The sequence below is a fragment of the Colius striatus genome, chromosome 1 (assembly GCF_028858725.1).
Source record: "Colius striatus isolate bColStr4 chromosome 1, bColStr4.1.hap1, whole genome shotgun sequence".
Lineage (NCBI taxonomy): Eukaryota > Metazoa > Chordata > Aves > Coliiformes > Coliidae > Colius > Colius striatus.
Genome location: NC_084759.1, coordinates 176,908,830 through 176,921,785, shown reverse-complemented (window position 1 = coordinate 176,921,785; position 12,956 = coordinate 176,908,830). Strand labels below are relative to the sequence as shown.

The 12,956-nt window shown below is 41.4% G+C and overlaps 1 protein-coding gene across 1 annotated transcript in view; it reads left to right on the top strand.

The window, feature by feature from the left end:
- Positions 1-928, top strand: part of CNTN1 (contactin 1) — a 138,731-nt gene extending 137,803 nt beyond the window's left edge. The window contains exon 23 of the mRNA XM_062020482.1: positions 48-928. Coding sequence (XP_061876466.1) covers positions 48-127 — 80 coding nt within the window. The 3' untranslated portion in view covers positions 128-928. The remainder of the gene's footprint in view (positions 1-47) is intronic.
- Positions 929-12,956: the final 12,028 nt, after the last annotated feature.

Below are 12,956 nucleotides of genomic sequence, written 5' to 3'. Positions count from 1 at the left end.
CTGTTCTCACCACAAGCTCAATGCTGTGTTGTTCTGTCCATGCACAGGTGCCACTGCTGGAGTGCCGCCTCTGCTCCTGGTCCTGGTAGTGCCAAGCCTGGGGCTCCTCGCCTGCTCCGGGTTCTGAATGTAGCTGGAGTTACCTCGTCCTCCACCTGACACAAAGGACTCCCTCTGAAGATGAGGACCGTGGCTCCTTTTGATTCCTGTGGCACCATCCTAAGCCAAATAAATTACACTTTAAAATAAATTACCCTACCGCATTTCCTATGAACTTTAAGAGGACTGAGGCATCCAGGAACTCCTTCATGAAGTAAATCAACTTTTGAAAGGCTAAGAAATATTTTTAACTTGTTCCAATATGCCTTATAAAACACTTCTGCTGATCTGTGACAGTTGCATGATTCGGTCCAATGGGGCAAGTTACAGTGTTAAAACCCAATAACATAGGCTGTACAGTGAAAGTAAAATCACCATACGTAGGTGCTTTAACTTGAATAACAAATTGTGAAATATAATAGAGATTGAAATGTTGATTGTATGTGATAAATGTAAGAGTACTACGTCTGTCTGTACTATCCTATATGTTTTGTGTACTACATATTTTTGAATGGCCCCATCATCACGTATTGGGATTACTGGTTTTTAGAGAGACAGTCAAAGCAAAAACATTTCCGTTTTTAGAGCTATATTTCTTGAGGCTATTGGATAGAACTTGAAGGACTTGAAATAAAAGTCAATGACAAGGAAGTTTTTAAGTATGTTCAGAACACTTGAGATGTGCATAGAATGCTCAGCTTAATGGAATTTACCCATCCTTCGCTGACACAGGATTTAACATATTCTTTTCTTCAAACGATTCTGTTGAAAAATTCCAGTATGGCCGTTGTTGCTGTTTTAAGAGTCAAGTGTCAGCTTTCAGGGAAGCAGCGTAAAGTATCGGTTTTGATTTAGTATTATTACTAATATTATTAAGATAGCAATATAACACTTGGGAGTTTAGAGATGGAGTCCATGTTAAGATCAGCCAGGTGGACCATGAAATGGTAGGAAACCTCTGTTATTTTTTAAAGTGAAAAGATTTAAAATGTAAAAAAAGAAAAAGATATACCATAAATGACAAAACCAGAGTAGCACAGTAAAAAATTATTATATTTACATTTTTATGCTGCAGATGCCAGGTGTTACCTTCCTGTAATGAAGGTGTACATTTGGGAGAATTATATGCTTTTTCGAGAACTTGATATTATTCTAATGTTCATAGTCCTGTAAATAAGAGTTTTAAAGTTCTGAGACCGTTTCCCTCTTTGATAGAGTACCGAATGACTCAACTGTGTGTTAGTACGTAAAAGTCAGATCCCAAACGTTAGTCGATGCTAAATGTTTGCTATGGCGGTTGCAAAATGGGAACTCTATTAGAGATAGAGAATGTTTTTGTTCTGACTGTGTCTAGAGTGTTTCAGTGTTGGGGGTTTTGTTTGAGTTTTTTAAAAATTGTTAAGGAAATGGACATTCCTTTTATTTTCCATGGTGTGATGGGAACTAGTTTGAGTGTGAATGTTGAAGAAACACAGTGATATTGAATCAGCTGGCTCAAGTAATAGTGCAATGTCCGATGCTTCAAGAATTATAAGCTTTGAATCATATTTTATTAGCACAACCTTGCTAGCTACTTAGAAATAGATTTTATCTTTTTAGAACTGCTACTCTAGAGGTCCATAATAATAGTATTTACATGAAGCAAGAATAGATCTATTAATAATTCACACCCCCTTCTTTTATTTGTATAATTTTGTACTATATATTTACATGTAAAAGTGTAGAGTCTTCATTAAGAAATGTCAATAATACTGTTTCAGTTTAACTATTTGTTACAAGATGAAAATTTTTTAAATAGGTGAAAGTGATAACTTCCCTATAGAGGAATGTCAAAGTGTCAAACACTACCGAGTTTCATAAATTGTATAATTATTTGAAAGAGAGATGAGCTGTCTTCATACATAAAAAATTAATATGCTGTAAGCCTTCTGTACAAAAAAAAGGTGTTTTATTGTGTTTCATTGGGTTTGGTTCTTTTGCAGTATGACTCATTTTTATATAACCTAAAACCACAACTAAATCTTTTGCCAAATGCATGATTGCCTTTTACTTTTCTAATACATGGTGTAAAAAGCAAAAATGGTTTAGTTTTTGCATGGGGAAGGAAAGCCACTTCTTTTTTTAAATCAGCCACACAGGTGAAGTAGGTCTCACACACTGATCCAATAGTTAGAGATTTTTCTGTTTCACATAATTGTGTAAATTTGACTGGGACCTTCAGTTTCAAATTGTCGTCAAGGAAAACTAACTAATGTATCATCTGCTTTAAAATGCAAGGTTCTTAATTAAAGTTTATATAGATAGACATATTTGTTGTTTCTTTATATTTCAGGAAAATTGATATTACTATTATTTGATACTGATGAATATTGAACTGTTTTTTAGTTACTTTTTATCTTTTTTTTTTCCAAATGAGTAGAGCAGGACTGTGCTTTGTCCTTTTTATGAATGAAAAGTAAATTACAATTAAATAAATGTATTAATGTTACTCAAAGTATAATAACTGTCTTCTGAATTGGAGCTTTCTAGTTTCGTAACAGTGATGTGGTCATCTGTGACAGTAAAGATGTGGATGGAGTGAGGTCCTGTATATACCTGCCCTGCCTTCCTGTGAGTTTTACTGGAGTTAAAGAGCTTTTGTGGGTAAGGGTAACTGGTTTTCTTTGATTATAGATGATTTAGATAGAGAGATTTTCCTAACATCGGTGACAAAAAGCCTCCTGAGAGTTTTTCAACATTTTTGGAAGCAAGAGTTAACCAGGCAGAGTGTTTTTGCAAGTAATATTTTCTGTGCCAGTATCATGTCATGATTTAACCTAAGCCAGCAACTAAACCCTACAGAGGCACTTGCCCACTCCTCCCGTGTGCGGTGGGGAGCCAAAGAGTAAAAGTGAGAAAACGTGTGAGTTGAGATAAAGTTTAATAGGTAAATCAAAAGCCACACACGCAAGCCAAGCAAAACAAGGAGTTCATTCCCCACTGCCCATGGGCAGGCAGGTGCTCAGCCATCTCCAGGAAAACAGGGCTCCATCATGATTAACAGTGACTTGGGAAGACCAGTGCCAAAACCAGCACAATACCTTACAAAGAAAGACAGTTGAAATGGCAAAACTTCATTCTGATTAACTGCTTTGTGTGATCACAATAATTTCAAGAGGTGACCTCTAGTATAACTAACTGAGACAGCGTCTGCCTTTGAGGGGTCACATTCAGGCTCTAAAATGCACAAAATGTGGCACATCAAAAGTTGGTGAAGCTGACGGTCATTTTGCAGAATTAGGTCTCCTATATCTTTGGAGATGCCAAATAAGAAAAGAATGAGAGAATTTTCCTCACATCCTGCACCTAAAAGACTGTCTAGTCAGTTCGAGAAGGGCTCAGACTTCAGGAGGAGGAAAATGTCACTACTTTGGTGAGGTATGGTTTGGCTTTGTTTCCGAGATTGAGCCTCCGTCTGCCAGTTCTCTGCTAGTGATTTGGAACCTATTGGGCGACGTCAAACAAATTCATCAGCTATCATGCTGAAGAGAGTCATGGTCAGAGTAAAAGACAGAGATTTAAATTAATAATTTACATCAAATGCTGCTGCAGCATGTTCACTTGTCTCACCTGTTGTGTTTGGCCTGACAGATGCCCAGCCAGCAAAAACCTCTAAGCCAAGTGTGGCCTGCCTTGCTTCTGCCTTCCCCAGGGTCTGGAGAGCACTGGGACAAATATTGGCTGGAGGGAGGCCTGAACGTGTGGCATTGCATGAGACAGAAGGTGAGATCACTGCAGTGGCAGCGCAAAGAGGGGAAGAATGGAGCACAGAATGTAAACCTGTGGGAAAAAAGGTTCATTATTTCCACCCTTCAAAGAACAACTTGGTGTTATTTGTGAGAGTTCTTTGTTTCTAGACTTCAGAACCTCTAGCTACGGAAGAATATGCCTATAAATATTCGATATCTGGCTGAATACCAGATCTTCCAGTCTTGATCTGCCTCAGCAGTGCATTAACTACACTTCCTATTGGAATTAGAATAACAGACATCAGGTAATACCCAAATACATTCCAGAACATATCTTGAAATAGTTCCAAATGCTATTGCTTGGAGATTTTGTTTCTTTAAATACATCACAGAAATGTCTATCTTTCAGGTTACGACAGTGCCATACGGGCTAAGGATATTCCTTTGGCAGCAATGTAAATTTCTGTAGCTTCTAGCACCTGATATGTCAACCAGTGGAATCTTTTCAGTGGAACTGCCTGGTTTTGACACAGAGTAGAGGGGTCTTGCAGAGGAAAATTGCCCCTCTTCATTTCTTCCAGAGTTGATACAGTTTTCTTTAACTTTTCTACTTGTTCCTTTTGCATGGTCATTTTAACACTCTTGTTATTTCCAAAAAACAGAAGAAAGGACTGAAAACATAAAAGTCCACATGAATGGGAAATAAAAAATAATGTCCACATCTCAAACAGAAGTAACACAGGCAAGCAGGTTTTTCTTTTACCTGGATGCCAGTTAACCAAGTCTTCTCCTAAAAACATCATGAGAAGGCATATGAAAATTGTTTCCTTCATCTTAGGTGGTCTTGACTCTGATCTGTTGTCTTGATTAACATGAACCACACTGGAAATTACACCAATTTTAATTCCCCCAAACACTTAGAAACCTCATGTTTTACCAGATGAGTGGATTTACTGGTCTGTATTTAGAGAGTCTGATAGTCTCTTTAAAACTTGATGTTTTGGTCTTCAGTGTATTGTGTCAGCCACAAATTATCTGCTTCATAAAAAGGTATGAAATCATTTGTTTCTCTCCCAAAGCAGGCAGCAGACAGGACGACATGCAATATCAGCCACTGATTAAAATACAACTCCAAACAGAATACAAAGATATTGACTGGGCACTATCCTCTCTAGACAGCTGTCAGTACTGCTTTTGCCCTTGTCACCGCCTCCCTCCGGAGTTATTTGATGTCTGCTGATAGCTGTGTGTATGGCACTGAGATAGCCCAGCACCAGCCCTCTTTGTCTCCACTGGCTGCTCAGATCCATGCAGATTGAGATCCTCGCTTGTGGTCAGAGTGGACACATGCCCCAGTTAGATGGTGTGGATGGCACCAAGGGGGCATTACCTGGGTTCAGGCCAGAGCCTGAGCCTTATGGAAATTCCCCGTTGGCAACCCCACAGGACAGTGAAGGGCATGCAGCTGAGCAGGGTGGTTGTCCTCAGAGCACCAGGCCTTTTGCTAGCCATGAGGAATGCACATTGGCCTCAGAAATGATGCACTCAGCACAAGACACTGAATTCTCCTCACATCTCAACAGGAGGAGAGAAGCAGATATTTTCCCAGATTAAAGCTCATGACTTGTGGATGGGGAGGATTTCAGTGCCCAGAAGCCAAGTGGGCAGGTAGTGCTCCCCTTGCTGGTGAGCCCTGAAGCCCCCAGGATTTAGCAACACACGGTGTCCATGGCTCAGCCCCCCATGCCAGTAACTGAATTAGCTGCATGGTGACGTTCATTTCTGATTCTCACAGGTGGAAAGATGGAAAGGCACAAAGTTCCTAGAGACACTCAACTCCGGAGATGTGTCCTGTCCTGGCAGCTCACTGCCAGTAGTCACTCTTCAGTGCCATCAGTGGGGTAGCACTCATGTCACACGGCAACTGATTTGTGCTGCTAAAGCCAAACAGTATTTCCACACTGCTGCAAACTCACACTATCCACAGCGGGGCTGTTGTATAGAAACCACCCATGAGGCACCATCCTCAGCTGCCACTTCTCCCAGGGCTGATTTTCAGTCAGCACCAAGGACCCTCACAATCACTCATCTGTGGAAAGGTCTGTGTCCCGGGGCTAGCACTACCAGCTGCATGGGGTTTCTTAATTTTTCATTTGAAACCTTCAGGATCATTGTAGGTTCTGCAACAGCTCAGTTCCTACTACTAGCTTACCTGCATTTGTATTCAAAGTGGGACAGGGATGTGCAGAGGGCTTTAAGGCAAGCCTGTGTGCGTGATGAGGCTTTTGCTGATCCACCTCTTACACCTCATCATTAAAATTCTATCATTTGTCCATGTTTAGCCAATAATATTCGTTAAATCACACATTGTTTTCTCTGCCCATGAGGTTTTTAGCTATAGATAATGAGACATATGCATCAGGCAGTTCTTCTCTATGACAGCACTCTGAAACAGTTAATTACAGATCTTAATTTAACTATATTCTGGCAGAATACTCTAATGCATAGCAGAATCCCTGTGGATTGACCTGCAGCTCAAAGAGCTGTCAAAATTCAGCCAGTTCTTGCCAAAGTTCCTCTGTGCCTGCTCTGTCAGAGCTCTTGCAGTACCACTACAGGCTTCAGAAATGTGTGCCAAAGCCCAGATGATGTCTCTTCTGCAATCAAATCACAAGACTCTTAAGCCAGCTCCAGTCCCTGTTTTGATCTCCAGTGAAAAGTATGTGATGCAATGATACAAAAAGGTCTATGGAGGAGTGTATTTATAAATGTGAGCCTTGTACAAGTATGTTAAAACAGGTGCTGGGATCATAACAGTTTTTGTGGCAGCATTTACATAGTGTAAACTGTGCTCCCAGAGCCAAGAAAGAACAGGCGTCACTCCACTGGTTTCTGCTCAGCAGTTTTCTGTCGTTAACCTATGACACTTACTTTTCTGTGATGTTGCAGATGTGATGATACACAGAGTGGTACAGGAGGAAAGAGGGGGAAATAATTCTCTTTAAACATGAGAGGAATCAATCATTCAAACTCTCAAGATTAAGACAAACCTTCACTTTTGGTAACTATGTTGTTATACACAACACAGTAACCCATTCTTTTGGGGGTTATTGATTCCAGGGTGCAGGAAAACAGGATTTTTTTTTACATAGAAACAGCATAAAGGCTGACTTGGTCTTTTTTAATCAGTACTGAGCAAGCTAGAAGCCTTCACTCTGTCAGGAAAATGGAGTCACAGAAGGTGTGAATTTAGTTAACATGGTTAACTAAATGCCTGCCTCGCTTCTTCCAGAATATCCTTGCTGCCGTGTGATAGCCTGGTGGCTTCTGGCCAGTACTCTCCCTGCACTCTTTGCCTTCCTTCCTTCCTTCCTTCCTTCCTTCCTTCCTTCCTTCCTTCCTTCCTTCCTTCCTTCCTTCCTTCCTTCCTTCCTTCCTTCCTTCCTTCTCCTCTCTCCTATCAAGAAAAAACAAAGTAGGAATTCGAACGTTGGTAATATAAAGCCATCAGCAAAGAATACCATCCCTGGCCAGCCTCTGAGGCACAGCATAGTCTCTTAAGGACTCTCCATGTATTCAGGAGCTTTGCAAATATTCAGTTTCCCAGACAGTTCTGCTACAAGAAAAAGGTAAAACCAGCATGACTTTTATTTCTGTCAAGCCCTGCACAGGCTTCTTCCAAAAGCTCCGAATCAGATTTGGAGGATCAAGGATATATTCCAGTGATTTTAAAAGCAGTCATGGATACCTTAAAGGATTTGAAGGACATGCTCTGAAAGTTAAGCAAAAATGTATGTGCTTTTCAGTACCTGATGACTAACACACAATTTCTCATCTAATTCTGTAATGTAATGGATTGTGGGATGACATCATTCATTCTAACACAAAGCATAGCAGAATGGGGAGTGGGGGGAACGTGTCAATTTGGGTTTATGCTGGACAACAGTGTATTTGCATCAATGATGGATTTACTTGCCATAACCAACCTTACCCAATCCCAGCCCAGACACCTCTTTTACCCACACCATAGATGGGAAGCCAGTTAGGAAATTTTCAATGAGCCCTTCAGTCCTGAGGCAGGCTGCTTACCCTCACCTCAACTCATCAGCAGTAGAGCTCAACTCCGATAGCTATGCTTATGGTAGAAACTAGGTTGGATCCACCTGGATTGATCACCAGTGAAATACTTGTGCCACAAATAAAAAGATATGGGATGTCTGCTCCAGAGAAATTGAATTTGTACCATCCTAGCACAGAAGAAACTCTGGGCAACTGAAGTGAAGGAGTTAGCACTGTGAAATAATGCCACCAGAGAAATAACAAATGGAGAAATGAAAATATTATTTCTAATGATATCATTAGAATCAAAGTGTTGTTGACAGTATTAGCTTCTCAGGAATTAATGAACTCGAACATACTGTGAGAATAATTGCATATAAACAACAATAATATTGATGTGATGCCAGAAGCTGTGATGTCTATCGAGAATTAATTTACAAAATCAAAATTCAAAGGAAGCCAACTCTATTTATGATCTTTAAAAATGCAAGTAAACACAGGATGAAAAAAAGATCTCATGAGAAAACACACTTGCCAGGCTACAATGTAAAACCTTTTCTAAAATGACAAATACATGATGAGTCTTAGATGCATTTGCCTTTTCGTGTTTATTTCTAGAAAGTGGCAGTGTGGTTTCTGATTTCCATATTCCTGGTCTACTAAACAGGTCTACTAATTAATTTTTCATCGGGCCAATGTTCTCTGATGATTTCTTGGGATAAATATGAAAAAAAAAAGTTATATCCTTTTACAGCTCATCCCATGAACACATTCTCCATGAACACATCAACAAAGAAGAGATGTAAAGATTAGGGCAGCCTGTGCTCCAGTGATGCTGCAGGAAGGCTGGCCCCCAGCTCCCCACAGCCTTGCCTTCCCCTGCCGTAGGTCCACAACCCATCCCCATCCTCAGCGAGGTGCCCAATGCCTGGGGCTGCCCTCAATGCTGCCTGGCTGCCCTGCCCCACACATGCCCTGTGGGCCACCAACCTTGCAATGCTCTGCCACTGCCAGTGATAGCCAGTGGTACTCCTGTCTCAGTGCCAGAAGGTAAAGAAACAAATGTGGCAAAGCAGTTGAATTTGGGAATTTGCCATAAGAGAGCCTTAAAAACCCATGTGGCTCTGAAGTAAAATATACATTGGGAATTAGTGTTTTTGTGCCTCACATCTGACAGCAGTCATTGTTGGGCTGTTTTTTATTTATCATTTACGTGAGTGAGAGGCTTTGAAAGAACAACAGGTGGGGAAAGAGTGTATGTCTCAGGAGAGCCATCTCTCAGCAAACCCTGCAGACCAGTGGTTTCACCTCTTTCCTTTACCCAATCTCTACTGAAAAAGGTCAAAGGAGAAACTATAGTGTGAGCCATTCCCAGTCCAGAAAGGACTTTCTTTGCACTGAGCTGTAGGTAATTGAGAAGGGATCTGGGGATCTCCTGGGGAAGTCAAGCCAGGAGGAGCATAGTACCCTGTCCCAGGCCTTGGGGCCTCAACAGACAGACAGTATTGCTGTACTGAGCCTTCACAGCTGCTTGTGTGATCATGGACAAAGAAAAAAAGGTCTCCAGTACATCATGTCTCCAGTATATCATGTGCACTGTGTGTCTATCGCTGGCAAAGCACAAGAAAGCAGTAAGAGGTACTTCTCACAGCTTTTATTCCCATCTGCATCAAAACTAGAAAAGAGTGCTATAAAGTCAAGATTATAAAGCTGCAAAAATTCAGTGGAGAGCAGAGGAAGAATGGGTACTAGAGTAAGTGGATGCAGTGAGACAGCATGTCTGATCTTCATGGAATCACTGGTGAGCAGCAAGGATGGAATAGGATGTGGAGCAGAGGGCTTTAAATGAACAAACCCAAATTATTCATATGCCTTGGATACAATTTGTAAACAGAAGAAATAAATTAATAAAAGCTGTCTCCATTGGTACCAAGAACTATCAGAGGATACCTCTTTCTCAAGCAGGGCTGTGAGGTTTGGGCCTGATCTCTGTGCCTGATCTCTGTGCCATGGCTGAGTGACTGTGTGGTCTCTTCAGCCGGTCCATGCTAAACAACAGTGCAGTCAGCCATGTGCCATTGCTCACAGAGCAGTAATGATGATCAAGAAGTTATGCAGTGTATTTCTGCAACTGTATTGTCTGTGGCTGGCACTCTGTCCCTCTTCCCCAGTGTCTAGTCTCTTGCCTCTAGTTGCCAGTCTGATCTCCTATGAGACATAAAAACAGGATCTGTAAGTTACTTCTGTATCCAGTCTGCTGAAGAGCTGTGTAAAGGGGTTAGGCAGTAGCTGTATCAAATATGCCATAACTCAGCTTCTGTGTGATATAACTGCAAGCAAAATCTAGACAATGCAAATGCACACTTTATTAAGGGCACATGAAAAACATTATGTGGGTTTGTGAAGATACACATTAAAGTATCCATCTGTTTGGGTTTTTTACTTCCTTTGGCTCATAATGGGAAGCCTCCATTAATTTCCTTTATAAAGTGTGTCCTCAAAAAAAATTATAAGTAATTCACATTAAAACCTATGAAAACAAGTAATATCTGTAGAATGAAGATGTTTGAAAAAAAAAACCCAACCTTTCATTTATGAATAGCAATGTTTCTGTCCATTAAGCACCAAAAATTAATTTTCTGGAGTGAAGGTATTAAAATTACTTCTCATTACAAGTTGATGACTGCCAGATGTTAATAAACAATTCCTAAATGCTTATCATTAGGTATAATAATGACTAAGCTCATGAAGTATTTCATGCTTATGTGCCTGTAAACCACAGCATGGGGAGCGATAGCTATATACTCCTTTCTAAATGATAACATATGATGTAAAAAACAGTTGCTTTCTGTCAGAAAATAAGAGAAAAAACCCCTCACTTCTGCCCCGAGTAATCTAAGAGCTATCAGGGGAGCCTTTCCACCACACTTCCACCTACAGGTAGATTCTTATCTTGGCTAAACCTACATCCACAGTTTACTTTGTCAATGCCCATTTGTCACATCAACCACCAAAAAGATCAACCTTTGTGACAATTAGGCTGAAGGAGAAACGAGTTAAGCTGCATATTTTAATATTCTTTTCATTGTACTATCTATTTAAACCCCCCCCCAGAACACAAAACCTGGTCCTGCCTGGAGGCATTTGTGGCAGGTGCTGACTATAATGACTGATAATGCTGAAAAATGGGCTAGGAAGATTGCTTCTGGAGGATGTCTGCAGGAGAGGTGTAGAGGAACTGCTTTCCTCTCTAAAATTTATGTTCTAAATGTTGTCCTGTTTTTATATATCTCTTGCCCTTTTTTATTTTTTACAGTAATGTCCCAGTATGTGCACTCCAAGCATTTGCTGGGTAACTTTAAAAACCTCAAAGAGGTTCCTAAGTTTTCATTTTTGCAGCACTGCACTCCTCAACAACAGGAAAGGATAGAAGATACCCTCAACTAACTTCCCTCCAGTAAAAGGTGTTAGGGAAGATCATTTCTCAAATCCCTGTCTATTTAACATTGCACTGAACTCTGTAGAGCCAGCTTTCATTCCAGCTTGATTAAATCTAGCCAAGAGCCAAGGGAGTCGTGCTCCCAGCTGAAATCTCTCAGAGTCTGACCTGCAGGGCTGGAGGAAGCCTTTACCCTCCTGGGCAGAGATGAGATTTGCTGTGGAATTCTCCTGAGCCTCCCTGGCTACAGTTTTGTAGGAAGGAAGAGGCTACGACGACTCAACAGGGAGCAGGTATGACTGAAGCATTGAGCTGCTGTTGCTACTGGGAGAGAACAGGGTTGGTTTGGCACCTGTTTGTACAGGTAAGGACAGGCACAGCTATCCTGGGAAAGGTCTGCTTCCTCCATACTGGCAGCAATTCCTTGCAGGCAGCAGCAGCAAGCACACTTGCTCCATGGGGCTGTGCCAGCAAAAGAGACAAAAAAGAGAGGTCTGTATCTTCAGCAGGAGGAGAAATAAGCACTAGAGTCTGCTTTCTACTTGCTAAAACTGAAACCCCCACAACGTATGCACCAGAGACAGCTCTGTATGTCAACAAGGACACTGACCTTGGGGAACAACTTTCACGAGCTCAAAATCTCCTTATCTTGGTAGCTCAGTGGCTTTCAGTTGTGCTCAGAGATCTTTGCTCTTCTCATGTATGATTCATGAGATTTAGCAGCTACACATTGTTATGAAAGGCAGCAAAGCATGTATGGAAAATCTAATTTTCTGTACTACTTTGATTGTTTTGCAATGTCTTAAATCAGTTCACAGGGTATGTTTTTAGCTGGAACAATTTCCTAGACCACTGAATTAATTTAAATGCTGTATTTTCTGTTTACTCCTATCCTGCCATGTGAGTTTCTCTCCTTATTCTTTCTTTGGATGAAGTACAACTGGCTGTGCTTGACACGTTTTTCTAAAGGCATGAACAACTCGACTGACTTGTTTAAATCCAGTCCTCAAAGTCTAAAACTCCCAGCATTCTAAAAGCACTGCTTCTTCCTCCAGAGAGATACAGGAAGGTAAGAGCAAAACGCGGAGGTAGCTCCCTGTGCCTATCCCCTTTGCAATGCCCTCTGGGATTTACTTGTTGCTGGTCACATCCTCAGGTCCCACTGTGAAGGCAGGGGGCTACGAGCAACAGCTCTGGCCACCCAATGCCAAGCTGCCCACACGCCACCCTCATGTGATAACTGGAGAATGGGGGGAATATATGATTTTTCTTATCACTGGGTTGGTAAATGTCCCTCAAATCTGTCACAATGGCAAGTACATTCAGGGGTTTTTTTCTTTAATTGCTCTGCAGACTTTCAGCTTACAGCTGTAGCTCCCTGGAGGATTCAGCAGCGCACTGACCAGACCATTGCTGTTGTGAGGACTTTAGTAGTGATGAACATCGGATTTCCCCCTTGGAAACTCCACAGCACCAGGAGAAAGGGCAAGGGAGGGCAATGGGTACTGACAGTGAAAAAGAAGTGGTGAATGGAGACACAGCCCTCGAAGGCTGTGGGGAGGGAGTCTGGCATTGTTCAGCTGTGGCCTGAAGCCAGCAGGCTTCCACCCTGCTCCTGGTATGCAGAGGGT